Source organism: Drosophila gunungcola (assembly GCF_025200985.1).
Source record: "Drosophila gunungcola strain Sukarami chromosome 2L unlocalized genomic scaffold, Dgunungcola_SK_2 000007F, whole genome shotgun sequence".
Classification (NCBI taxonomy): Eukaryota; Metazoa; Arthropoda; class Insecta; order Diptera; family Drosophilidae; genus Drosophila; species Drosophila gunungcola.
In genome coordinates, this window is record NW_026453162.1 from 1,783,147 (window position 1) to 1,809,771 (window position 26,625).

The 26,625-nt window shown below is 37.6% G+C and overlaps 1 protein-coding gene across 2 annotated transcripts in view; it reads right to left on the minus strand.

Annotated features, from left to right (window-relative positions):
* LOC128253195 (tiggrin) overlaps window positions 1–22,541 on the minus strand; it is a 55,553-nt gene extending 33,012 nt beyond the window's left edge. Inside the window, exons 1-3 of one of the 2 annotated variants that reach the window (XM_052981418.1) lie at window positions 22,430–22,541; window positions 21,508–21,777; window positions 3,779–7,029 (exon numbers count right to left, since the gene is read on the minus strand). In XM_052981418.1, the coding sequence (XP_052837378.1) occupies window positions 3,779–7,029; window positions 21,508–21,766 (3,510 nt within the window). In that variant the 5' untranslated portion in view covers window positions 21,767–21,777; window positions 22,430–22,541. Of the gene's footprint in view, window positions 1–3,778; window positions 7,030–7,231; window positions 7,304–21,507; window positions 21,778–22,429 lie in introns of those variants that run through there. The other variant, XM_052981419.1, reaches the window with a different exon arrangement.
* Between the last annotated feature and the right edge of the window lie 4,084 nt (window positions 22,542–26,625).

Here is a 26,625-nt window from a genome sequence, read left to right on the forward strand (position 1 = left end):
TTTGTACTCCCATTGCTTTAAAACTAGTTATTTTTCAGTTTTTTGCAATTTTTAAAAACGATTTCTCTTTATTTTTTTGTTGATTAGCCCTTAGCCCCAAAAAGTTGTTTTCGAAAGGTATTAAGCAACAAAAACGGACTTTTCTCAGTTCAGAGTAGATAACACTGCCTGGGCATTCATTTTCTCCCAAAAGTATGCATCACTAATTTGGTGAAGAAAATGTTATAAAAATGGGTTTCAATACAAAAAAAGAAAGGAAGCAAACTTTGGCAAGACGTATTCATATAAAATTATGATTTACTTGCGTGTATTTTTAAAAGCATTGTAGCTATGATGATTTGCAGCTCAATTATTTGAGTTCCTATGGCAGCTATGTATATAATATTGTTTTCCGATTTTAATAAAATTAAAAGCCTAGTTCTGAACTGTCAAATAATTAAATAATCAAAAAGAATTTAAAAAAAAAAATTACAAAATAAAAAAGTTACATTTAAAAAAATTTTTTTTTTAATATTTTTTTTGTTTTTATAGGAGCTATATGATATAGTTGTCCGATTTTGATGAAATTTAAACCGTAACTCTGAAATATTTAACCATAACTATATGTCGAAAAAAAAAAAAAAATAAATAAAAAACTGCAACTGCAACTGCAACTGCTATATGCTATAGTGGCTCGTTCCGACTTATGTACTACCTGCAATAGAAATATAACTTTTGGAAAAGTTTCATTCATATAGCTTTAAAACTGAGAGACTAGTTTGCGTAGAAACGGACGGACAGACGGACATACAGACAGACGGACAGACGGACGGACGGACAGACGGACATGGCTAGATCGACTCGCCTAGTGATGCTGATCAAGAATATATATACTTTATAGGGTCGGAAATGTCTCCTTCACTGCGTTGCAAACTTCTGACTGAAATTATAATACCCTCGGCAAGAGAATAACAACTATAACATTTTGTTAGACCGGCCCCAACAGCACCAGTTTTCTTAATTTTTACTTATGCTCTTTCTCCTAAACCTATTCATCTTTGTAAAATTTTTGTAAGTACACCATTTTCCTTCGGCGACACTTTTCGTTTGGTGCATTTTCGTTTTGACCGGACCATCCTCTAAAATGAAGTTCATCTAACATGAACTGTCGTCCCCCACAAAACAACCAACATTAGAAGCTAAGAGCGTGCAGCACCCTCACTCCCCGCTAACAGTATTTCGTTATGTTTGTCTACATCAGCTATTACCGGAAGAGCAGCGGCCGAAAAGCGGCCGGGCAGAGGCAGAGGCACGTCAGAGGACTAAATAACTTCCAAAATAATAGCTCGATTTTTAAAATTGTTTGTACAACAGCTAAGGTCTAACATGTTTGGTGTGTTGCGATTGGTGGGCGTTAGAGTGGGCGTGGCTTTGAAATAAACTTGCGCTGCATAGAAAAAACTAGAAACTACATGCTGCATCACAAACCTCTAGCTTTTGTAGTCTCCCCCTCTTTCTAGCTACATCTACAAAACATATGTACATTAAATGGTCTTAAATATTCAATTTGTCGACAAAGTTCATGGGTTGCAAAGAGCGTGCCGAGCTGAGAGGAGATTCACTTTAGCCGAGTGTGGCGCAATTTTTGTTACAAAGAGAGAGCTGAGAAGAATGACAAGAGAAATAAACTGAAAGATGGTGATGTCACTGCTGGCTGGAAACAGATTTTTAAACTTGGCAGTTCTAATATTGTTAAAAGTAACTTACAAATATTGGCAGCTTTGGATATTTTTGAAATAAAACTAGAAGTTTTATTTTTTGATGGATAATTAAGCACGACATTATGATAGGGTAGCGTAGAGAATCACAAAGGAAATCAAATGCCGCACGTTTAATATTTTTAACAAAATCACATTTCTGAAAAGTCCAAAACCGTAAGTTAAGTGGTTGCATTAAGTGTTAACTAAGCAACGGTCACAGATCATTAGCTAATAGCTGAAGAGCAGCGTGACGGGTATAGTAAGATGACAAAGCCAGGATTGTGTTTCGCAAAATTGAGAGAAATGGCAATCCTCGCTGCCTACCTGTAATTACGAGAGCTTTAAGCTTTTCGGTTATTAATCAAGTGTACGGGGTTGTAATGCACCATGTATGTCAAAAACCCCAAACAAAGTTTATGAACAATATTGGTTTGAATGCATGTCAAAGTATATCCAAAAGTTCGTGGAAAAATATATGATCTCCAAACCCTCGTCAAGCAAGGTACTTATGGTAACGCACCCCATATGCAAGGAAGAAACTCCTTGGCTTACTAAATACATAGGCGTTAGACAAGTTGAGTGGCAATACCAAGTATGTTTATTTATATTATACCGAAAGTTGTGTAAGGTAGAAGCTTGGCTAGTGCAGTGTTCCGCGTTGTTTTTTATCAAATAAAATCGATTTACATTTGATAGCTACAGGGGTAAGTAGAGAAAACGGACAAAAGGACGTGGTGAGTGCAAGGAGACAAGCAAATGTTTTCAGCAGGATGCACTAAAACACGTCAGTTAGAATTGAGTTGTACAATAAACTAGGTTACTAAATTCCGACTTTTAGAGCTTCTGATTGGAATTAACTATCTGAGTTAATTGAAGATAATGACGGAGTTTAAATATACATTGGTAAAGAATGGATATCTGTCGAGAAATGCACAGAAAATCACACACAGTGTCTAGTTTGACATAAGTTACTAACGCATGCGTTTCCCCATAGTTCGGAAAAAAATGGTTTAGGGACTGCATTGTACAAAAGAACTTTGCACTCCATCTTCGATGTGCCAAGAAAGCCGTCTACCAGGTGGACTCCAAAATAAAATAAATTTTTTTTTAATTTCCATAATAGTTCGAGTTCTTTCAAATCTTTTTTTTTTTGTTCTGAAAACTGGACCTTCGCAAAGGGGGTTGCCCATTTAAAAGACCTAAAAGTTTTATTTAAGTTTAAAAAGTGTATTTCTGAAGTTTAAACTTACAAATTCTATTTCTAAAAGAACTGAAAAAAAGAGTCAACCACAAGGTTGACCCTATCTTTAAACATCATTCTTAAAGTGTTTTGTGTTATTTTTTGCATTTGGCACTGTTTTAGTCAAGATATGCAGTATATGCGGGGAAAAAAAACATTTTTATGTTTCAAGAACTCCTACCAAATATAAGTGAAAATATACATTTAAGAACAGTTTTTGAATAATATGATATTATGACCAGATTCCATTAACACATTACTGGATTTTGTAAAAGTGCGTGATTCATTGGAAAATGTATGTATGTAATAATTATACACCGAAATGTGAATGGCACGAAGAGCTAATCTTGATTTGCTTAGTTTTTTTTTCCATGGTTACAAATCCAAACGAGTATATGGAACTCCTAAGTTCTCAGCAGCATATCCTTAATACAATCGTGTCATTTACCAACATGGACGACGAGGAACAGGAGCTGATAAAGATATTTGAGGGATATGCCCTCTGCAGCCACAGTTTTATAAAAACAACGAGAGAGACTTTTATACACATTTATTTCGCACTTCAATTCTTAACGTCATGTTCAGCCTTATGAGAGTTTCTGTATGAACTAATTTTAAAAGTCAGTGATTGTGCTCAAACGTGTCATTGAAATAAGGTTATTATAGTTTACTGATGATAAGCGTACTCATTTTATTTAAAAATATGAAAATCTTAATACTGCTCTTTTGTGATCTTACAATGTTTTTCACAAAAACATTTTACCCACTTAACCCAGAATAAAACTGAAGGGAAACTGACCTTTGCTTGGAACTGCTCCAAAGTTGTGTTAGAGTGCTGCTGGAGTAGCGATAGGACTCGTTGCTGCTCAATACGCTGCCATGCAGTCAGTTGTTCAATGTTGACTTTTCCCTGCTGCTTCAGTCGATCGATTTCGCTATGAAGCCATTTCTCAATATCCTCGACTGAGGTGTGGTACTGGAATGCCATTGTCTGCATGTGTTCACGATCCTTCTCTAGCTCGGTTCTCAACTCCTCGGCGCTCCATAGCTTGTTTTCTTTAATTAGGGACTCTAGACGCTCGCGCTCCGCCAGCTGCCAAGAGGTAAGATTGTTGATCTGAAGCTGACCCTCGTCCCGCATGCGCGCCAGTTCCTGCTTCATCCAGCTTTCGATATCCTCCACCTGGACGCTGTACTGGCGGGCCAGACGCTCAAGGAGCTGACGATCTTGTTTAAGGCGGGCCTCCAGTTGCTCAGTGGACTTGTACTGCTGCTGGGCCAGATTCCTTAGGTGCAACCGCTCCACCTCCTGCCAATTGGTCAGCTTCTCACTTGGCTTTAAAAGGCCCATGCCGATAAAGCGCTGCTCTTCCTTCTTAACAAACTGTTCTATTTCCTCGATCTGCAGGTTGTGCTGCATGGCCAAATTCTGTAATTGGGTACGGTCCTTAAGCAGCCACTTGTGAAATTCTTCGACGGTGAAGTCGCGGTCCTGTACCATGTTGGTGAGGTTGCCACGCCACTCTAGCTGCCAGTTCTTCAATTTCTGCATCTCAATCAGCCCCTGGTCCTGCAACTTTTGGATCTGCTGCTTAGTCCAGCGCTCGATTTCCTCTACACGTACTTGGTACTGTTGGGCCAAGCTGTAGAGGTGAGTCTGGTCCTTCCCGATCCTTGACTCTATCTCGTCGATGGATAAATTATTCTTGTTAATAAGGTCCAGGAGGCGCTGGCGCTCGATCTTTTGCCAGTTGCTGAGCTGTGTTTCCATACTCAACTGACCCTCGTGTTGGAGTCGATCGCCCTCTGACTTGATCCATTGCTCTATCTCAGATACCTTGACATTATAGGTGTTGGAGAGTTCTTGCAAGCGTGCCCGGTCAGCTAACATCTTGCGCTGAAACTCGTCGACCGAGTATTTATTTTGCTGCACCAGCAACGAGATCTGGGCGCGCTCAGATTGCTGCCAGTCTTTCAGAGTTTCCGCTTTGACCAGTCCCTCACTCTGGAAACGCAACAGCTCTTTCTTTAGCCAGTCTTGCATGTCTTCGACGCTGATCTTGTACTTGTCTGCTAGCTTAAAAAAGTGTTCCTGATCGTTTTTGATCTTAGTCTCCAGCTGCTCCACAGTCAAAGAATTGTGTTGCACAATGGCCTGAAGGCGCTCACGTTCTTTCTGCTGCCAACTCTTCAACTCTCGCTCCACCTCCTTTATCAAACCCTCTGACTGCAACTTCTTCAGCTCGCTCTTGATCCACTGTTCGATCTCCTCCACCTTAACCTTATAGATGCGCGCCATCTCCTCCAAATGACTGCGATCGTTGACAATGGAGTTACGGAACTCCTCAATGCTCAGCTCGTTTTGACCAACGATATCGCGCAGGTTGTTGCTTACGCTGGCCTGCCAGTCCTTAATATGATCTTCCAGTTGCTGCTGTCCATGCATTTGAAGACGCCGCAATTCTTCATGTTGCCATTTCTCTAGCTCCTCAACGGTCACTTTATACTTAGTGGCCAGATTCTGCAGGTAGTTCCTATCTTGGTATATCCGTTGCTGCATATCACTCACAGAGCCGCGGTGTTGAGTGAGTATGTTCTCAAGGCGCGAGCGCTCCGAGCGCTGCCAAGCAGTGATCTTGGTAACCTGATCGTTTTGATCCTTAATTAGGCCACCGATTCGTGCCACCTCACCGCGGAGCCACTGCGTTTGACCTTGCATGTCACCCTGGTACTTGATCGAAAGGTTCTTCAGTCGTTGTTGGTCGGTTATAATCGAGTTTTGGAGAGCGGCAATAGTGGCATTGTGCTGACGTATTAGTGCCTCCAGACGCTGTTGCTCCACAGTGTTATCCTCAGATTGGGAACTTGTCAAAGGGAAGTTATAGGTGGTCTGTGGAACTGATGGTACCTGCGGTAACAGCGACTCGTTCTGGTTGAAGTGCATGTGAAGGCGTTGCAACTCTTCGCGCTGCCACTGCTGTAATTGGTTTTGACTGATGCCGTGCTGTTGGGCCGTCTGGGCAAGCTTGCGGTCGTTCTCAATTTGCCAGCGCCTTATTTCCTCTGCCGTAAAGCCGTTTTGTTGAATCAGCCAGTCCCAACGACTGCGCTCCTGCCTTTGCCAGCCGCCTGTGTCCTGAACCTGCGGCTCGTTCTGCCCCTGAAGACCCTGGTAGCGGGCCAGTTCATGGCGGTGAAACTCCTTTAGCATGGGCAAACTTATCTGATATCGTTGAACAACGCCAAGAAGGCGCTCCTCCTGCTGCTGCTGCCAGTCGTCAAGTCGTTGCGGCGTGGTCAGAAACCAAAAGAGCCTCTCACGCTCCTCGCGCTTCCACTCTTCGTCCCGCGGAATCTGCATATGAGCGAAGGGCTGCTGCCTATCGAAAACTAAATTGCCAGCTTTCCAGAGCTGTTGAGACTCGGAACCACCTACGGTAATAGGTCCGTCCGGATTCGTTGAAATAGTTTTGTTAAGGCTGTGAACTAACACGGTCGTGCTGGTTCCGGGCGACGCAAGGGCCATCTGATTGAAGACGCTGTTGTTCAACTGACTATCCACATTAACCACTGAGTTGTAACCGACAACGCTTGGTTCCATGTTTCCCCTTACCCAGTCTTGGAAGGTCTTCTTTCGCGTAATGGTGGTTGTAGTGCTGCTAAGCGGAAGAGATGTCTTGTCATTGGCGAAAAATCCATGGTTCAGTTGAGCAGAGGCACCGTAGCCCGACAGCCTCTTGGCCTCAGTGCAGTTACGGTGCACCACGTAGGTCTTGCCATCAACAACCTTCACCTCGGCGGGATACGCAAATCCACTCAAGTCCATGGGTTTAAAAGGACCAAGGGCCACTGTCTGTTGCAGGTTGGCGCTTTCACCTCCAGCGTAGCGCTCCAGCAGCTCTGCTGCCTTTGCTTCAAAGAAGTTGGGCTGCGCTATGGTACCATACATAATCATGCCTTGGCGCATGTCTGCCACCAGCTTCTGACTGATTTCTGTACTCAGGACTTCCAGTTGGGCGGCGCTCATTCCGGTAAGGTCTAAAATAGAAGCTGAAAAAGCAGAACTAGTTAGAGCATATTGAACGGCTGAATAACAAGACCAAATACTGCTGGTTACTGATATATTACAATATAAAAATATGCAAACTTGGTAACTTACTTATAATTGCAAAATTTTGGGATAATTATAATTAATAATTAATAATTCATTTTATACAGTTATAATACAAGTAAGCTGTTAATTTACAAATACCTTCAAATGATAAACTTGTCATAGAAGCATATCGGTTTTCTGTGCGATTGTAATTTTTTGGAACGAAAAAAAGTTACTAAATGCTGCAAAGGTGTTTAAAGGCATAAAAACAAAGGATTGCTTTGATTGAATCAATCCAACATAGCTGTGGAATGCCTACTTATCTGATTTATCTGGCTTCTCAAATCAGCTGTCATTTTGTCGAACCGAAAAAGCCTTGAATGAGAGTTCGGGTCCCTGTTAGTGTGAGCTCTCACATAATGATGATTTTAAGATTGGCAAGGAGTCCGTAGAAAAAAAAATGTTATATATGTATATTTTATATTTTATAGTAGTCTTGCAGACACCTAAGTTTATATTATCATGTAACACTCTCAAGGAACTCGCCGTTTGAGTAAAGATTGAAGCATGGCTGCAGAAAAGGGAAAGTCTGCTACCAGTAAGGTCTGTTTGTTGTGTGCTGTCTTGAAAGGCGAATCTGACTTTGCGGAAAAGTCAGTTGAGACGATTGACAGTTAAATAAATAATAACAAAAAAAGGAATAAAGATCATACACATGACCAATACCAGTTTTCTTAGGATAAGCCAAAGCAAGGCGTTAAAAGTCAGCTGTAGCAAAGTCAATATATTTATTTAGTTTATTACAATTAATTATTAGACAACGGTCCTATTACTTTTAGTGGATGAGAAGTCTCTTCGATGGAGTAGTGTCTGACTAGCAAGCCTTTTAGGAAGGGTATAAAGATTAACCTTAGGCTTAGCTCTCACCTTATCGATTCCATTTTTAACGGATCCCACATTTAAATCTTAATGAATATTTTTACCAGTGTTAGTTCTCAATATCTTTGGCTAAGCTCTCTAGTTTTTTCTACGATACTAACGCATCGTTTTTCCATAGGCATATGCCCAAACTGGATTAAGGACGGTATTGTATTATAATACAATACAATATAACACAATACAATACAAAAGTACCCAAAAGTGGCCCAAAAAAATCAAGTACGCACCCTTCTAGCATTGTGGGCAATTATTAAGTTCGCGAGAAAAACACAAACTCATTTATAAAAATAGTTCCAAGCATGATTCTGTGACTCACAAGAGTTGGTAAATTAAGCAATTGTAATCTACTAGAGTAAGAAGGCTATAGAATAATTTGGTGGCAATTTCCAAATCCAGAGATGGGAGATTTTAAACTAACAAATTCTAACACATTAGGGTTATCAGTCTGAATTATGGCCAATGTAAGACTGGAGTTCACAGCAATTAGCACCCCACCTCCCCTACGAGAAACGCGATCAGTTCAATAAGTGTTAAAGTTGTTTGGAAAAACTTCGGAGTTGGAAATTTCCGGTTTCAGCCACGTCTCTGTGAAGAAACTTTTTATATTCATTAAAGGCAGAGGAGTCAGCGAACAGCCAAGGTAGCTTCATACTAAGTCCCCCAATATTTTGATAGGCTAGAAATATAGGTGTTCAGTTTTTTGAAACAGACTATAAAATCGGAGGCTGATTATAATTTTTTTGTCTTTTAGGAGCAAATATATTTATTTTTAGTTCATCATCAGTTAAAAGATTCATATTTTAAAAGAGGATATCTTGCGAGCGTATGAAAATTTAAATTGTTCAACTATAATTATTGGAGATGGGTATTTTTCTTTAATAAACTCCATAACATTATCAGATGTTGTTTCGGGGGTAAATCGAGAAAAAAATAATTGTTTCCTATGGGGAAAAACAGTAAGATTATTTTTACCACTACCACCAACATTTTGAACACTTTGAACATTTTTACTCCGACTTTCTGATGAAGGTTTCCTATGGGGAAAAACAGTAAGATTATTTTTACCACTACCACCAACATTTTGAACACTTTGAACATTTTTACTCCGACTTTCTGATGAAGGGAATTACGAACCTCTGGCTGTAAAGCTTTTAATCCACCGGGCTGCTCTACAACTTCTCCAGTGAAAACGGCTAGTGAGCTAGGTGCCGGTAAAGACCTATTACAAACATTTAAAATTGAAATTACTAAATTGTTCACTTACAGCTTTGAACCCTTCAGTGAGTTGTTTTAATACTCCAAAAAGATTCTTAAAACCGCCACGCGTCTGCCTCTGAAAGCCACACATCTCAAGTTCCATTTCTCTGCTGGACTGACTTGAACACAGTCCGAAGGACAATGTAATCTCTAACTCTGTAACGCTTGGCGCAGCTGCAGATGGTCCAACGCCATCTAGATGCAAAGTAATAATCGGTGGCGCCAACTAGATCTCGCTGGGGAGGATCGGTGGCCTAGAAGGGTTTGATGAATCGGGGTAACAGGGCGAAGTGTCAGAATTTCCCAGAGAGAGAGAATTTTTCCAATTAGGTGGAGAGATAGGTTGCCGCCTTTATGGCAGCGTCATTAGCCGCCATTCCTAGTTTGGCATCTAAACTGATTAGTTGGCTCAGGAAGTGGTGTTTAATATAAAGTTCAAAGCAGAGGTGCTCAATCAGGCGAGGCAACCACCAACAGCAGCAGCAAGTATCACGGCCAAGGAGCCCGAAAGGAATAGCCCAGAATTAGTGGGATTACGGCTTAATCCAGGGGTGAGTGAGAAGCAAATGAGGTCTATTAGTTTTTCTAGGGGGGCTGCCGCCCCAAGTCCCAAGAAGCAACACTCTAAATCGGCGAAGGCAAGCGCAACCCGTAGAATCGGAGGATGCAGGCGCACCAGAATGTTTTTTGCAGTGCTGTGAAGCCACCACAGCGCAAAAGCCACCAAAATCACCGCTTCCAAAGGAGAGGGAGAAGACCCCGGACGGGCGTCCAGCAGAAGCGCAAAAGAAACCGGCGATCAAAGCAGTGTTCGGCGCGAGATCGAGCGTTCCGCCTATAGCCTAATCCTCAGCCCCGACCATAAAATAAGCAGCAAAAGCTGCGGCAATGTAGAAAAATCAATAGCATTAAATTAGTATTAGTGCTTTTTTCTATTAGTCTTTGGTGTGCGAATGGAGTGAGTGATCTAGCAAGTGAGTAAAAATAAGGAATGTGTGGCGATTTTTGAGTTTTTTTGGTAGTAGGAAATTGGTGAGTGATGAGCTCAAGAGAGCGTTATTAACCCAATTTAATATAAATCGCAATATCACCCCTTTATGACTGTTCCTATATTGCGTCTATTTTTTTATTTGAAGCAAACCTTTTAATTAATTCAGTTACAAAAAAAAAAATAAATTATACACTACCGTTCGCTAGGGTCCTTAAAAAAATGTAAACAAAAGCAGAAGAACTAAAAAATTTTAATGCATTTATATGTTTGGGTGAACGCAACCCAATCGCCTTTTTAAAGTCTTCCTGTCCTCTGCCTTAAGCAAATAACTTGTCCAAGCTGAATTTTATTGTGTCATGATATACTGTTAATTTTATTGATTGCACTTTGACATCATTTATATATTTTTTTAAATTTTTATATTTACCATTATATATTTTATTGCATGTCGATTCCAATATTTATATATTTATTTTCCCCCGATTTTAATGTGTATTTTAAAAATATTATTTCGCCTTAGTTTTAATAAATATTTTTATAATGTTTTAAGCATCTATTTTTTTGCCACAGCTAGCAAGAAGCCTCAGTAGGTTAGGGTATCTAGGCCCAAAAAGGGGTCATCAACAAATGAAAAAACAAAAGGATATGATAGCCATAGGTAGGGCGGGCAGAAGACCTCCTCGGTCATCGGAGGTGTACTGAAACTTTATTTCTGCTAAAAGAAACCGATGTCCCTCTCCCCTATTTTAGTATGAGTTCTCTTCTTCCGGTTTATTATGCTTGAAACCTAAATTATTCGTGATTCGTTACAGTTATATATAGTTCAGACAATAATGATTATTAATTCTTTGGCGACCATCGTTTCCGTCGCATATTTAAATGTGCTCACAAACTCATACTATCAATAGCTTTCTTTTCTCTGCGTAGGATGTCAGCAATTCGGCTATGAGCTAAACCAATCGGTAGTGGCTTAGTCAGGGTGTTGGATATTATGACAGCTGTTGGCGTTCACTTTCAAAACAAAAGTTCTCTCAGTTCCGCTGCACTTCCGATCTGGCGATTTGGAATAAAGACTATCCGAATTATCAGTAGTAGGTTAGTCGGCCACGTTAAACGGAAGCAGCAGAGGAACATTAGCTTTCCTATACACTATACCAGGGTAGCCCCCAAAGTACGGTATATCAGTACGCTTAGGAGAAGCAGGCTGACAATCATTTTGGAAATGATTCGTCTGACTACGGATAATTTGCTGTAGTAGGGGGCTAAGTCTTTATGGGCCAAAGCATAATCCTTTATCAAGCATCTGCATAGGATTTATTGTAACAGCCTTTCACAAGGGGGTTGCAGGCCACAGATGATGGCAAAAGTTAAGTGCTTCATTCTTAGCAAAGAAAAGCGCAGGTAGTAGTCGCTTGGTCATCAGTCATTGGTTATCTCTTAGGAGCGGCAACTGACAGCGGACCACCCTCGCAGCAGCGCTGTTTATTGTTGTTTAGCGCGCCGTTTTTGCTGTCTTTGTTTTCTTTGGTTTCTTTAAAGTTGCCAATTTTGGATAAGTTCAAGGCCAGTACTTATTCGCAGGGGAATAAGCTATGCTTGTTGGTCAAATGTTTTATAATATTTTTTGTTTTAATCATTCAAAATTTCTGGTTAGTTAAGTTATTACGTTTTTAGGTATTACAATTATTTCAGCTAAATAACTGGTGGGATTGCAGAACCAATTATTCTGGCAAAACATTTTGTACTATTCATTGTTTTTTTTCGCTGTTCGCGACGAGCGAAAATCTGTTCAAGCTGAGGAGGTCATTGATCTCAAAGTTTGAAAGTGCGGAAAGCAGTCGAACAACAACAGTCACGGGTATCTAACTAAGATTAATTAAAAGTTTTGGGCCCAGTGGTTTTAAATTTAGAAGTAAGAATGGTGTCGAGCGATGAGAAAGCCGCTGGGTCTGCACCCAAATGCGTTTTATGCAAAATGACCTTGGCGTGGGCACCAACGCTGCAAATTAAATGAGGCCATAAATTCCACAAAGCCTGTTTCGAGTCGTATTCCAAGACCAAAAATGCTTGTCCGATCTGCAAAGAGAATCCTCACGATACCAGACAGCGTAAACGGCAAAACAGGGTGCAGGAACTATATCTGAGCAAGCTATAGCGAACATTGTGTCACAACAAGTCAAAGCCATGCAAAACGAGCTGCTTACACAGCTATCGGAAAAGATGGCTTAGCTGATTCAAGTCAACTTAGCGGATCATATGCCGTCACCACCCAGCGACCCTCCCGCAATAAACGCGAGGCGGTTATCAGAGTCGGTAAACTTTTAGGTTGAAGGCCCAACAAGCATGGTACACGGTTCAGGCCTAGCAACACCGAGGACCGAAGTCAACGAGCTTTGTCACAGGCCAGTAGGGAGCTACAAAGAGGGCTTGAGCGTACACAATTTTATATACAGAGGGCAGGCACACACAAAGCAGACACTCGATTCGAACAATGAGGCTTTGTGTGGCAATGCAAGTATCTTGTTTGAGGGAAAGGCCAGGGATTTCTATTGAAGGTTTCATATATCGGTCAGAGTGGTCAACTGGGATGGACGAGAAGCGAGAGATAAGAAGCAAAAGGATAAACAAGATTTTGATACACTTCACGACGCTGTCTTTCAGTTTATGGACAATTTAGAGTATCCAATGCCGGAACGCGAAATTGTAGATACCTTGAGCAGGAATTTAAGACCAGAAATTCGTCATGAGCTGTTAAATGTCAGAGTCAGCACAGTAGATAGCTTGCGCGAAATTTGTCGGCGTAGAGAAAGGTTTTAAGAGGACGTAAAGCGAAACTATAGCTACTAAAACACGGTTCCGTTCCGCAAAAATGTGGCAGAACTTGTAGAGGAAGCCCAATCGGATGATACAACCGAATTTTCAGACTCGATCGCGAAGGAGGACCCAGTCGGCAACCCAGCCGAGCAGGTTTTTCCAGAAGAGCTTTAGGCTCCCGGAGACGAAGAGCCGGAGGACGGCTATTCTACCGACGCATCGTTAAGCAGAGTGATGCAGGCGAAGAATCCGGCTGTAGGAGACGACTCCCTTGGTGACGATGAGGAAGCCGACGTCACGGTGGTGGAAGGTCATTAAGACTACTGCAATATGGCCTCCGAATCAGCCTACCCTAAATGCAAGCCGCGAGGATCCAAAAAGCCTCCTTGGCACCAATATAAGCTGGAATTAGCCTCCTACAAGAAGGTCTTAAGAAAAGGAAAACCATCAGCTTGGCAGACCTTCTACTCAAACATAGAGGAAACAACCGATGCAGCTCGGCTTAGGAAGATCCTCTCAAAACAACCCCCTCCTTGGGATACCTTAAAAACCAGATGGCTCATGGTCAGACTCCAGTGAGGAGTCCCTAAGCCTACTTCTAAACACCCACTTTCCGGGTAGTCCCCCGGTTGAACGACTTCCAGAAAATCAGGCTGATCAAGCGACCTGGAAACGCTTTTTTCAGAACGCAACATTAAATGGGCCATAAACAGTTTCAAACCTTTCAAATCACCGACACCTGATCATCTCTTCTCTGCGCACATCCAAAATGCAGGTCAACTTGTCGTCAACTGGCCAAAGAATATTTTTCACACCATACTTCAGATAGGAACATTGCCATCAACATGGAGGGAAACAAAGGTAGTCTTTATACCCAAAGCGGGCCAAGCCTCGCACACGACGACGAAAAATTTCAGGCCTATAAGCCTGACAACCTTTCTACTTAAAAGTTTTGAACGACTGATTGGACTGCACATAAGCTCAGTCATGGTCTCAAACAATTATCATACTCAAAGGGCAAGTCCACCGAATCAGCTCTACACGCGGTAGTCAGCCAAATCTAAAAGTCATTCATCCGCAAGGAATACGCACTAGTTGCATTCCTGGAATAAGAGGGCGCTTTCAACAATGTTCTCCGTGCAGCCATAACCGAATCCTTCCACGACTTGGGTGTTGAGGTTCAAGTCGTGGAGCTAGTCCATAAATTGCTGATGAGCAGAACGGTAACCTCCACCCTAGGATACTCAACACAAACAAGGCTCGTGAACAGGGGTGGTGTACTCTCCCCTCTACTATGGAACATCGCAGTGAATAAGCTGCTGTGTAACATGGAAGGGGTGGATGTAAGGTTGTGGCATATGCGGACGACTTAACCAATATTTTCTCAGGGAAATTCCCTCAGACACTATGCGATCTAATGACCGCCAAACTTAAAATGCTATCTGACTGGACAACAGAAAGAGGACTAGGGGTAAACCCCTCAAAAACGGAGCTAAAACTAACTAAACCCACCAACATTAAATAACTGCTCTCTCTCTTTCAATGATAACGCTAGATATTGGGGTAAGTACTAGATAAGCGTCTAACAATTGCCCTCTATTCCTGCAAAAAAGCCATCGGAACGAAATGGGGCATGTCCCCGAAAATCGTCAACTGGATACACACAGCGATACTCAAGCCTATTCTACTCTACAAAGTGTCAATATGGTGGCCTGCGCTAATGAAACCGACAACCACAGCAAACCTCAACAAGATTCAACGAATGGAATCCTTATGCATAAGCGGAGCCTTTCGCACCACCCCCAACGAGGCGCTGAATGCTATTCTAAACAGCCTGGATTTAGACGCCATGGAGCAGATCTTGACTGTACCACTTGGGGAATCCCTTCATGAGCAGTCTATCTGAACTGGCGAATATAAGCCTAAAATCGAATAATAAAAGTTATGAAAGCAACCGGATGGGAGCTGTGCTAGGTCAGCTGCGGTAAGAGCAGCAGACAATAATATAAGAAAGGGGACACAGATCCCCGCGGAATCACAATGGACCTTCTAGGTCTAAGTGTGTCAACAATTTGACAGCTGTTCTAACCTTACCTTACCCTTGCAGAGGGTTTTATAATTCCAGTCAAAAGTTCTCAACGCAGTGAAGGAGACGTTTCCGACTCTATAAAGTATATATATTCCTGATCAGCATCACTAGGAGAGTCGATCTAGCCATGTCCGTCTGTCCGTTCCTTTCTATGCAAACTAGTCTTTCAGTTTTAAAGCTGTCTGCATGAAACTTTCCCAAAAGTAGTCTTTCTATTGCAGGTAGTACATAAGTTTGAATGAGCCGGATCGGATCCCATAGGAACAATCGGAAAAATTAATGAAAGAAAAATATAAGTTTGCTATTCTTTTGATCAAAATCGGACTAGTTAACATAAAGCTCCCATAAAAGCAATAAAAATATAAAAAAAAAATGTTGTTTAAAAATTTAACTTATTTTTTTTGTAATTTTTTTCAAAAATTCTTTTTGACTTATTAATAATTTTATAGTTGATAATTACGTTTTTAATTTTTCTTAAATTCGGAAAAACGATATCATATAGGTGCCATAAGAACTATCGATTAATTGAGCTGCAAATCATCATAGCTTTAATGTTTTTAAACATATACGCAGGTAAATCATAACTTTAATGTTTACAAGAATATTTAATTTTTGCAATAGCTGCAACGGTATATGAACTTCGGCTTGTTAAAGCTTGATTCCTTTGATTGTATCAAAGTTGGAACCTAATGATGACTGATGTCGTAAGTATATCCTTTTCAATAATTTATTATTTTATTTAAGTACAATAATTTGGCAGGAAACAGAGTTGTTATCAGCGGAGGACAGCCATAATGCTGTATCGAGTATCGGCACTAAGACGGAGTTTCGGTCAAAAGTCATTTTAGGTACCTGATTTTAATCAAGTATTTATTGATTTTTATTGACAATTTATTATTTTGTTTAATAGAATTAAAAAAAAATAGATTTTGCCAATGCAAAATAAAGGAAACAGCGATCGAGTTGTGAAGAAAACTATATAATACTATTTAGATTGAACAGAAAAATGTTTAAAATAATTATGGGCTTTGATTTATTGTAAATATGAACTAAATTTAAAATAAATATTTAAGTTTGAAATGTTCAAAACAATTATGAAAATAGTTACTATGATTTACTACGAGGCGTTTTTTAATTAACTATGCGCATAATTAGATAAAAAAAACTATGCAACTTATTTTTATATGCTATTTCTATGTGTGGTTCTAAATAGTGAAATTTACTACTTTTTTTTTTACCAGTGTGCTCTTGTTTCAGATTTGTAGAAAGCCAACTTGTCACTTTACAGATTGCTACACACAAAAAAAAACAATCTATAGTTCAATTCGAGAACGACTGGTCCATTTGAGATTTACAAGAAATTTTCATTTTTACCATTGAAAAAGCTTCAGTTGATGTTGGAAAAGGGTAAATTTTAAATTTCTCTCTCTTTGAAAGTTCTCTTAATCATGCAAGATGGAGAAAAAAATCAATAAGCTAGAGGGAGAAGGACAGTAACGGATTTTAGCTCCCGAGTCCTACACGTGTTGTCCCGCTTACATGAATTTCGCATTGCTTGTTTTTCGGTAATTTGAATTTAATGTTCGTTCTACAAGTGGAGTGCAAGAAAGGGTGAGAAGTGTTTTCTAAACCTTATAATTAAGTAAAATGTTAGTGATGAGTTAAAAAAGTTATTGTTTTAAGCCTAGTACTCAGATTGACAAAAGGAAAACAATTAACAATTCACCCAGAGAAATCTGGCAGCGTTTGCAATTATTTGCCTCTCGCTCTCACTCATAGCTGGCGTACGAATTCCGTCGATCTGAGTACTTGGCTTTAGTATTTAAAATTGCATAATTCTTTTGTGTTGCAAGTATGTGAATGTCTATGCTGGCCGGCAAAATGTGTGTGTGAGTCTATTCCAAACACGATTCCGAAATTTCTGGACCGCAATAAGGCATACACGGTAACTGATGCATTATTTTTGCCGGCCGGCATAGACTTTCACGCAATATAAATGTTTAAGATTTCAAGTTTAAAATCAAGACAAGAAAATAGAACCTAATTCCATTTCTCCCTAGATTTCCTTTTTTAGAAGTAAGGAAGGAACCGCATATATGTACGATTCATCCACAACAACATTTTGGAAAATTTATTTTCATAAGAAAAAATTTGTGTTTATAAAAAAATTTATACACATATTTTAAGTAAGTTGTAAAACAAACGTACACACTTTTAGCAAGCGTTAACAAAATTGCTTAAGTAAACAATCTCTCCTCTGCTTCTACATTTATTTTTAATAAAATAATTAATATACAATATTATCAATTTGTTTTTATACCCTTGCAGAGGGTATTATAATTTCAGTCAGAAGTTTGCAACGCAGTGAAGGAGACGTTTCCGACCCTATAAAGTATATATATTCTTGATCAGCATCACTAGTAGAGTCGATCTAGCCATGTCCGTCTGTCCGTCTGTCCGTCCGTTTATATGCAAACTAGTCTCTCAGTTTTTAAGCTATCTGCATGAAACTTTCCCAAAAGTTGTCTTTCTATTGCAGGTAGTATATAAGTCGGAGCGAGCCGGATCGGACGACTATAGCATATAGCTCCCATAGGAACAATCGGAAAAATAAATGAAAAAAAATTATAACTTTTCTGTTTTTCAATTTTTTTTTAGTTCTTCGAGATATAGTAATGGATAAATATTTCAGAATTACGGTTTAAATTTCATCAAAATCGGACGACTATAGCATGTAGCTCCCATAGGAACAATCATAAAAATAAATGAAAAAAAATGATAGCATTTCTGTTTTTTAATTTTTTTTTAGTTCTTCGAGATATAGTAATGGATAAAAATTTTAGAATTACTGTTTTAATTTCATCAAAATCGGACGACTATTGCATATAGCTCCCATAGGAACAATCATAAAAGTAAATAAAAAAAATTATAACTTTGGTGTTTTTAAATTTTTCTATAAGTTCTTCGATATATAGTAATGGATAAATTTTTCAGAATTACGGTTAAAATTTCATCAAAATAGGACGACTATATCATATAGCTCCAAAAGAAATAATAAAATTATATAAAATAACTACCTAATAATGAGCTGCAAATCATCATTGCTTCAATGTTTTTAGACATATACGCAAGTAAATCATAATTTTAATGTTTTCAAAAATATTTAATTCTTGCAATAGCTGCAAGGGTATATAAACTTCGGCTTGCCGAAGTTTGCTTCCTTTCTTGTTTCTAATATCAAATGTGCGATAATAAAGTTTTGATATTAAAATATGAAATTAACAAAAGCATCGATTCTACATTGAAATATCAAAAAATATTAAATAATTTGATTCTTTTTCTGTGAAGAATTGATACCAACGTATATTTTTACATTTACATTGAACTGACAATAAAAAAAAGTAGAATTGCTTGCATAGAATTGCTTGCTTGAGTAAAAACCACAGTTTATAGGAACCGTCACAAAGCGTTCGCAAAACATTTTAGCTAACAGGATAAAATTTGCTATTGTCATAATATAAATTCACTGTTTAATGAGCTTAAGCATGAGCATAGCCCAAAAGAATGCGCTTGTTTTTAGACGGCAGCGAAGAAATTTTGAAACAGTTATTTGGCACAATGGCAATTCAAAACCATCTATTCCCATTGCTCACGCAGAAAACACAAAGGAGAGATTAACACGATGGAAATATATTCAATAAGACACTTTGCAATGGAAAATTTGAGCGGACTTAAAACTGGTCGGGATGCTGTGTAGGATACATGGTGGCTATACAAATATTGCTGCTTTTTCTGCCTGTCGGGAAGGCGAGCTGATAAGTTGCACTACAAAAAAAAGCAAATGGCCAACAAAGGAAAACGCTGTCATTGGTGCAAATAACATCAAGTTTAAGCCGCTAGTGCAGAAGGAAAGCGTCATTCTTCCACCGCTACACATAAAGTTAGGCCTTTGTTGAGGCCCTTGACAAAGAAGGTCCTGCTTTTCAACATGTTGTGTCACTCTTTCCGAGAATCTCCTACGCGAAAATAAAAGAAAGAGTTTTTGCATGTCCAGAGATTAAAAAACTTTTAAACAACACTGATTTGGAGTTGTATTTTTCACCGCTTGAAGCGGCAGCTTTTAAATCATTTAGGCTTATGGTTGAAAACTTTCTTGCAAAAACGAAAGCCAAAAAAAACTACAAGACTATCGTAAGAGTCCTTTAAAAATAAATAAAAATCTATGAGTGAGCTGGTATTCTTCTAATGGTTTGAAGATAAGCTTTTCTTAGTTTGTTTTTGGCAGGAGTGCATATGTCCCTAAAAATGAGCATGAAGAGCGTTTCTATTAGCAAATTGAAGGTAATCGGGCGACTATATCACGGCTTTTGGGTAGAAGTGATGATGGTGATGATGATTTCCAAAGCTACTTCAAGAGGCAAAAACAAAGCCAACCGGTATTCCAAAATAAATAAAACGTTCTCCATTTTATATAATAAACACTATATCTAAAGATGCATTCGACTTTTATTTATTAAATTTATTGTGATTAAAGAAACATGTAGCTAATTTTGTATCTTTCTCTTGTTTTATGATATTTCACACACTCAAGTGGTTTTGGTAAATCGTAATTTAACCGTGTTTAGCTTCGATTGGGGTAAACTTTTTTTGTTTGATCCAAGAACACTTTTTACAGTTTACAGGTCATAAGCCTACTAAGATATTGTTCAAATTTGGTGCTTAACGGCAGAAAAAAACTAAAACGCCTAACCCTAAAAATCTAAAAGAATTCGAATTTCCAATAAATTTCTGACATGATTAGCTTGTCCGATTTAGTCGGATACCCATTTTAAGTTAGAACTTATAACGATTTTTTATCGATTTTTTTTTAGTTTTTAAAAATATACAGTCGTATAACAGCCCAACATTTTCGAAAAGTTTGTGTTTGTCGAGCTCTTTGAGACAAATGACTTATCCAATCCAATTATTCAGTATGACAACGTTAAAAAGTGGTCTATTGGTAGTAAAACTTTGTAAAATGCACCAAAATTTTAAACTTTTAAAAATTTTTTAAAAAAATGTCCCAAAGAAAAAAATTTGAGTGGTTTATACGTAATCTTGAACTCGTACCCTAAGGTATGTCTAAATTAATGGCTGTTGCATGAATAGTAATGCTTAGCATAGCGTAGACAATCAAAAAATATGCATATATTTTCATGGATGCTTAACATAATTTTCAGAATCGTTCTCTCAGTTACAACAAAGGAGACAAAAAGAATATCATGTGACGTTAACTCACACTAAAATTGACAGACGGTGAAGTCGACAAAAAAAAATAGTTAAATTACGATATAACAATTTATAATATAAGTGAAAAACTGAAGTGTAATTATTACTATTTTTGTTTTTACGATACTATTATCTTGGAAATAAACACACATAAAACTAGAAGGTATCGCAACAAAAAACTACAAAAGAAAAATATCATTTTTTTTGTCAACTTTAATAGTAGTTTTACTATAAATTTGTACTGGAGGAAAGACAACAAAATTCAAAGGAACATAAATTTATTTTTCTTAATGTTTGAATAGTAACTTTACTATTAAATACGTCAGAAAAGCAACAACAAATTACTTTAAGATGTATTACATAGTAAAGTAAAATTATTCAAGGTTAATTATACGATTGGTGTGTTCACACTTGACAAAGAAAGCAAAAACAAAATGCAGGAAAAATCATAAAATAATTAAATAACCATTTTCGTATGCTAATTTTACCTATACAATTTGTTGGTGTGTACGCACCTAAACGGACAGAAGGACTGACAGACGAACATGAAGTCGACTCTCCTAGTGACTATATATAATTTATAGGGTCGAAAATGTTCCCTTCACTGCGCTGCAAGCTTCTGAATGGCATTGTAATACCCTTCGCAAGGGTATAAAAATGAGATCAAACGAATATGTTCTGTAACTAAGTAACGGTATCTAACAGTCGGAAAAATCGACTATAGCGATCCTTCTCTTGTTAATTTAAATTTATTTTATTATATATATTTATTTAAATTATTTAGAAAACACTTTAAGTAAAAAATATAAATTAATAAATAAAGATTTTTTTAATCGTATGGTGTTTTTAATTGTTGGACAACCGTTTTTATTGAAAGCATTATTATACATTTTGGTAACGGGTATAATCATTTATTTATCAGAGATAGTTTAAAGGTTTCAAGGAAATAAATTAACATACTTTGATCATCTTAAAATTAGTCTTAAAAATTTTGAAACTTCCTTGTTTTAACTAAAAATTTACCTCAGAGCGCAGTTATTCTTCTTGGTTTATATTCTATAAGTCAATAAAACTTACCACTCCACGGCAATGAGTAGCCAAAGCTAGCCGATTTTTGGGAAAAAACGTTGAATTTCTGTTTCAATTGGTTGGCCAGCTCTCGCACTTCGTTGAAGTGCGCGGAGGCCCAAGAACTTAGCTGCGGTACCAACTGTGGGGTCTTTCCATCGCCGTAGGATGACGACAAGCTAGATCTAAAATTGGACTGCTGATAGCTCTCGTAGCTCTGACAAATGGCAACCGCCAAGAGCAAGGAGAGCACTCCTAAAATTTTCATGCCGCTTCAAGCTGAAAAATAAGAACAACATGCAAAAATAACCCGTGTCAATAAGGAACAGTAAAGATTTCAGAAGGAAGATGGTGCTCCCGCAGAAGTTTAAAAGTAGAATTATTAAGCCTAAGTATGATTATTTTCGGCGCTCATAGCGAGGGGATGTCGAATCTAGTTCAGACCGTAACTTAAGATTATCGCACCAGTTCCGGACCGTGGGTCGGCAAAGGTCAATCATGCGATAATGCGCGCACTACTTGGAGCAGGCCATGAAAACAGTCTTCTAGTTTATAATTCACTGTTCATTTTGGGTGTTAATTGTTTTTTGTTCCCATAATTAAATTTAAGTGGCCCTGAGTTCCCATTTCATCCGGCTTATATTGATAAGTTAAACAGTTCTGACGACCTGTATCTTTGAGGCTCCTCAATACACGACACCTCAAATGGGTCACACATGCGTTTTCCCAATTTAGTATTATTTATTTCTGGAACACACATTTGGGGCTACTCCAGTCTGCCACTAGTTATTTTTAAAAATCTTCTTTAACTATATCTATTTTGATCTGTTCTTGACACTGGTGCTCAATTTGGAATGAAATTATGGCTGTCGCGAACAATATTTTACGCAGATAACTTTTGTATAGATTTGAGTCGGGACTCTTTACTCACAGCTTCTACCAAAATATGTGTTGACTCGAGAGGAAACCGTTTCGTTTTGTTGCGCTGTGAAACACCAACTGACAGCCGAGCACCCAGTACAAAGCTTTTATGGGGAAGATCGCCCACCACAAAAGGCTGCAGAAAACAGAATCAAAATTTTAAGCGGGAGAGAGGAGAGAGTGTGTTTTTACTCGTCATGACACAAGGGCGGGCAGATAAGTTGGTGGAAGAGTCTCGTATTTATTTTACACAATTGAGTCATAAGCCGGTAGCTTGCTCTCCGAGCGCGTTTTATTCGCTAGCAGTAAATCGAAATAATAATCGAATCTCTTTAGCTGCAAGGAACTTGTAATTTTTGATATGATTCCTGGAAATTGGGCTAGAGGCACGAAAATGAAGTACCCTTCAATATTATGAGTTTCAGTTAAATTTGGCAACACGAAACCATTAAGTGTACATCAAGGGTTTAATAAAGTGAACATACCTACATGTTTAAGTACACTTAGAATAAAAAATGGCCTGAATTCTTACAAATCGGCTTAAAATAAGAATCGCACTTAAAATCTGAAAAAAAATTCTTATATTTAGAATTATTTTTCTTTCAGAAAAAAAATTTGAAATTGAGTAGTTGTATACCAAACTTTTTGAGAGCTTTTTTTCCATAAAACGCTTTCAAACGTAGCTAGTAAAAGAGATTTTATTTACTGATAAGTTTTAAGAAAAAGTTTTTAAAAAAGTTGTACTATGTTTTTTAAATGTTTATTTAAAAATTGTAAGCTAATTTAAAAATAAAAACAAGAAAGGAAGCTAGCTTCGGCACGCCTAAGTTAATATACTGTTGCAGCTATTTCATAAATTAAGTACTCTTCAATACAACAACATTCAGATTTGTGTGTTTAACAACAGGGAAGCAATTATGGTTTTTCGCTAAATTATTCGATCATTCGTTGTTGAAATTAAAACCGGAAATCTGAAAAAATAACAACCATGTATCAAAGTATATTCAAAACAATTGAAGCGAAGTTAAAATGTTCTCCATATATTTTTCCGAATGTCGCCCGATTTTATATCTTTTAAATTTAAAGAAAAAAATTTCAAAAAAAGTTTGTACTACTTTTTATGACAAATAAATATTTTTAAGCACTAATTGCTAGAAATCATCAAGATAGCTTCTACCAATCAGAAGTTAATAAAAAAAGAGTAAATGTTAGTCTTTTAAAAAGGTGCCCAAAATTGACTTTTAAGCCCATGTAACTTCCATTAAACTTCCAATTTCTCAAACCCAAAAAGCCAAAGACTTTCATGAAAATCGAACCTACGAATTTTAGGTGGCCCACTTAGCAGACTTTAACTCAATTACCGTTTAAATTTGATTAAAATCGGATGACTATATGATATAGCTTCTCTTAAGCTGCTATGATGAATTTCAAAAATTAATTCTTTCACTGCATCGATGTTCCTGAGTTGGAAAATCTAACAATCGCCCGAAGTTACGTTTATTGGATATAAAGTGATCAGTTGTGTGAGCGAACTTTGTTTTGATCAAAAGGCAGTGTTGAGCTTGACAACCAAGCTTTGTAAAGTGCAAATTTGTCATCTGCAATATAACAATTTGCAAAGCAATCAGTTTTGTTGTTGTATGTGCTTCTTGTCTCTCATAGAGAATAGCGCTCCTAGAATCGCTGTCAGCAGGTCGTCGATAAAGCAGTTGTTATTAGACTTATTGTCTATTGTTTATCTGCAAAATAAACATGGCTCCAGCACCGTAACGCCATAAAGCAGTTGTTATAAGACTTATTGTCTATTGTTCTGCAAAATAAACATGGATCCAGCACCTTAACGCCACCGTGAGAACACTTGCGTCGATCTAAATAAATCAGAACTTCGATGTGCTTCCTGAAGCTATGCAAAACCACTTTATGGACATGCTGGTTGAGCAGACGGGACTTCTTAAGGGCAATGCACTTGAATCCGAGCAACAAGTAATTAAAGCTATTGATGAGAAGATCGGAGCCAAGTCGAAGCAAATTGAAGATATGACCGCTGTGACTATTAAGCTCAACCAACGCATTACACTGCTTGAATATAACACCCAAGAAGTTAAAGAGATGGATCGGAGGATCATAAAGCTTCAAGCCGAACTTTACAGTAACAGGATTACGACGACTAACTTGGATCTGATTGTGGGTGAGCTGTCTTCATTTTGAGAGATGAGCGCTCAGCAAATCTCAACCAATGCTTGTAATTTTCGTATGCATTTGTATTTTGTATTTATAATAAAATGGCATCCTAACGCTACAAGTTAAGTTAATGCGCTAGTCATTAAGTCACATTGGTGTACCGTTTGTAAACGAGGAAAAAACGGAAGGTCCTTTCCAACACCCTGTGCTTTAATTTGATACTCACACCTCCGCATAAAATTCGTGAAATATTCCGGGCACGTAAAACGCAACCGGACCCGGTTATTATCCAAAAGATGGAAAACTGTTTCGCGCAGCAGGCATTTTCCGTCGAGATAATGGGCAGCCCCTATTATAAAATTGGTGCTGGTGCATGTACGATGTGATGATACCATTTACTGAGTTGAGAAAATAGAAGGGCTGTTTGATCTCTCAGCCGATCAACAGAAGGAGCCATCCTCCCCTCGGCCGCCTACTGATGTGGCTCCTGATTTAACTGCCGGCAGCTTTCGCAAATAGTTCCAAATATCAACTTTTAATAATGGTTTGTTCTACCAGCCTAAGAACTATTAGTATTCTATATTTAAATATATATTACGTGTCTATGTGTATTACTAATTTAAAATTATGTTTATATTTTCATTGCGTTTTCTGGTTTTCTTTTTATACCCGTGCAGTATTATAATTTCAGTCAGAAGTTTGCCCAGTGAAGGAGACATTTCCGACCCTATAAAGTATATAAACTCTTGATCAGCATCACTAGGAGAGTCGATCAGGCCATGTCCGCCCGTCTGTCCGTCCGTTTCTACGTAAACTAGTCACTCAGTTTTAAAGCTATCTGAAATAAACGTTCCCAAAAGTTGTCTTTCTATCGCAGGTAGTACATAACGAGCCGGATCGGACGACTATTGTAATGGTTAAATATTTCAGAGTTACGGTTTAAATTTCATCAAAATCGAACAATCATATCATATTCCATAAAGACAATAAAAGTATTAACAAATTTCTAACATTTTTTTGACCTATTAATAATTTGACAGTTAAGAATAACGCTTTTAATTCTATTAAAATCGGAAAACGATGTCGTATAGCTGTCATAGGAACTATTGAATAATGGAGCTGCAAATCATCATAGCTTCGATGCTATTAAACATATACGCAAGTAAATCATAATTTTAATGTTTTCAAGAATATTAAATTTTTCAAATAGCTGCAAGGGTATATGAACTTCGGCTAGCCGAAGTTTGCTTCCTTTCTTGTTAGTACATTAATTTGTCTTTACGTTTGTTTTTTTTTTTTATTTTTGAGAATACTCTATAATGTTTCACAGTAGTAGCAGTGAATAAGGAGGGAAAAACCTAGTCCGTACCAATCCATATATTCATATTCAAAACTGGAAATTAAAAGATGCTTTGTTTTGTTTTGGATTATCAAAAATACCCTATTTTCAAAATCTGTTTTTTAATGTTATTCTTTTATAGTCGTATATGCTCATTTTCGTTTTTTATTTTTTAATTTTTTTAGACATTTAATAAATTTCTATTTATAATTATCTAATCAGTGTATATATATATATATATATATATTTGTTTTTTAGATTGAATATATTTTTATGATAATTCTTTTTTCGATTATTGTCGTTAGCTTGGCTTAATCCCTTTTTGTAATAGACTTATTGTGTAAAATATACGCCCTTTAAACAATATACGCACAAAAATTATAACAATTATCAATAACAATATATTTGACAAATGGGGGTCGATATTCGTTTTAATTTTATTTTATTTATTACATTAGCAGTGGAGTCCACTGTCTTAGTATCGACTTAACCCATTCTGGGTATTATCTTTCTACTTTCCTTATATATTTATGTTTTGCTTATTGCATTACTGTAAATAAAAATATATTAATTAAAAAATATTATTTTTTAAACTCAAATATTAAGAATTAATACAAAATTTTTGTTAATATTTTTTTTCTTATTTGCATTTTAAATTTCCTTGTTGTGTTTTTTGTTTACAAATA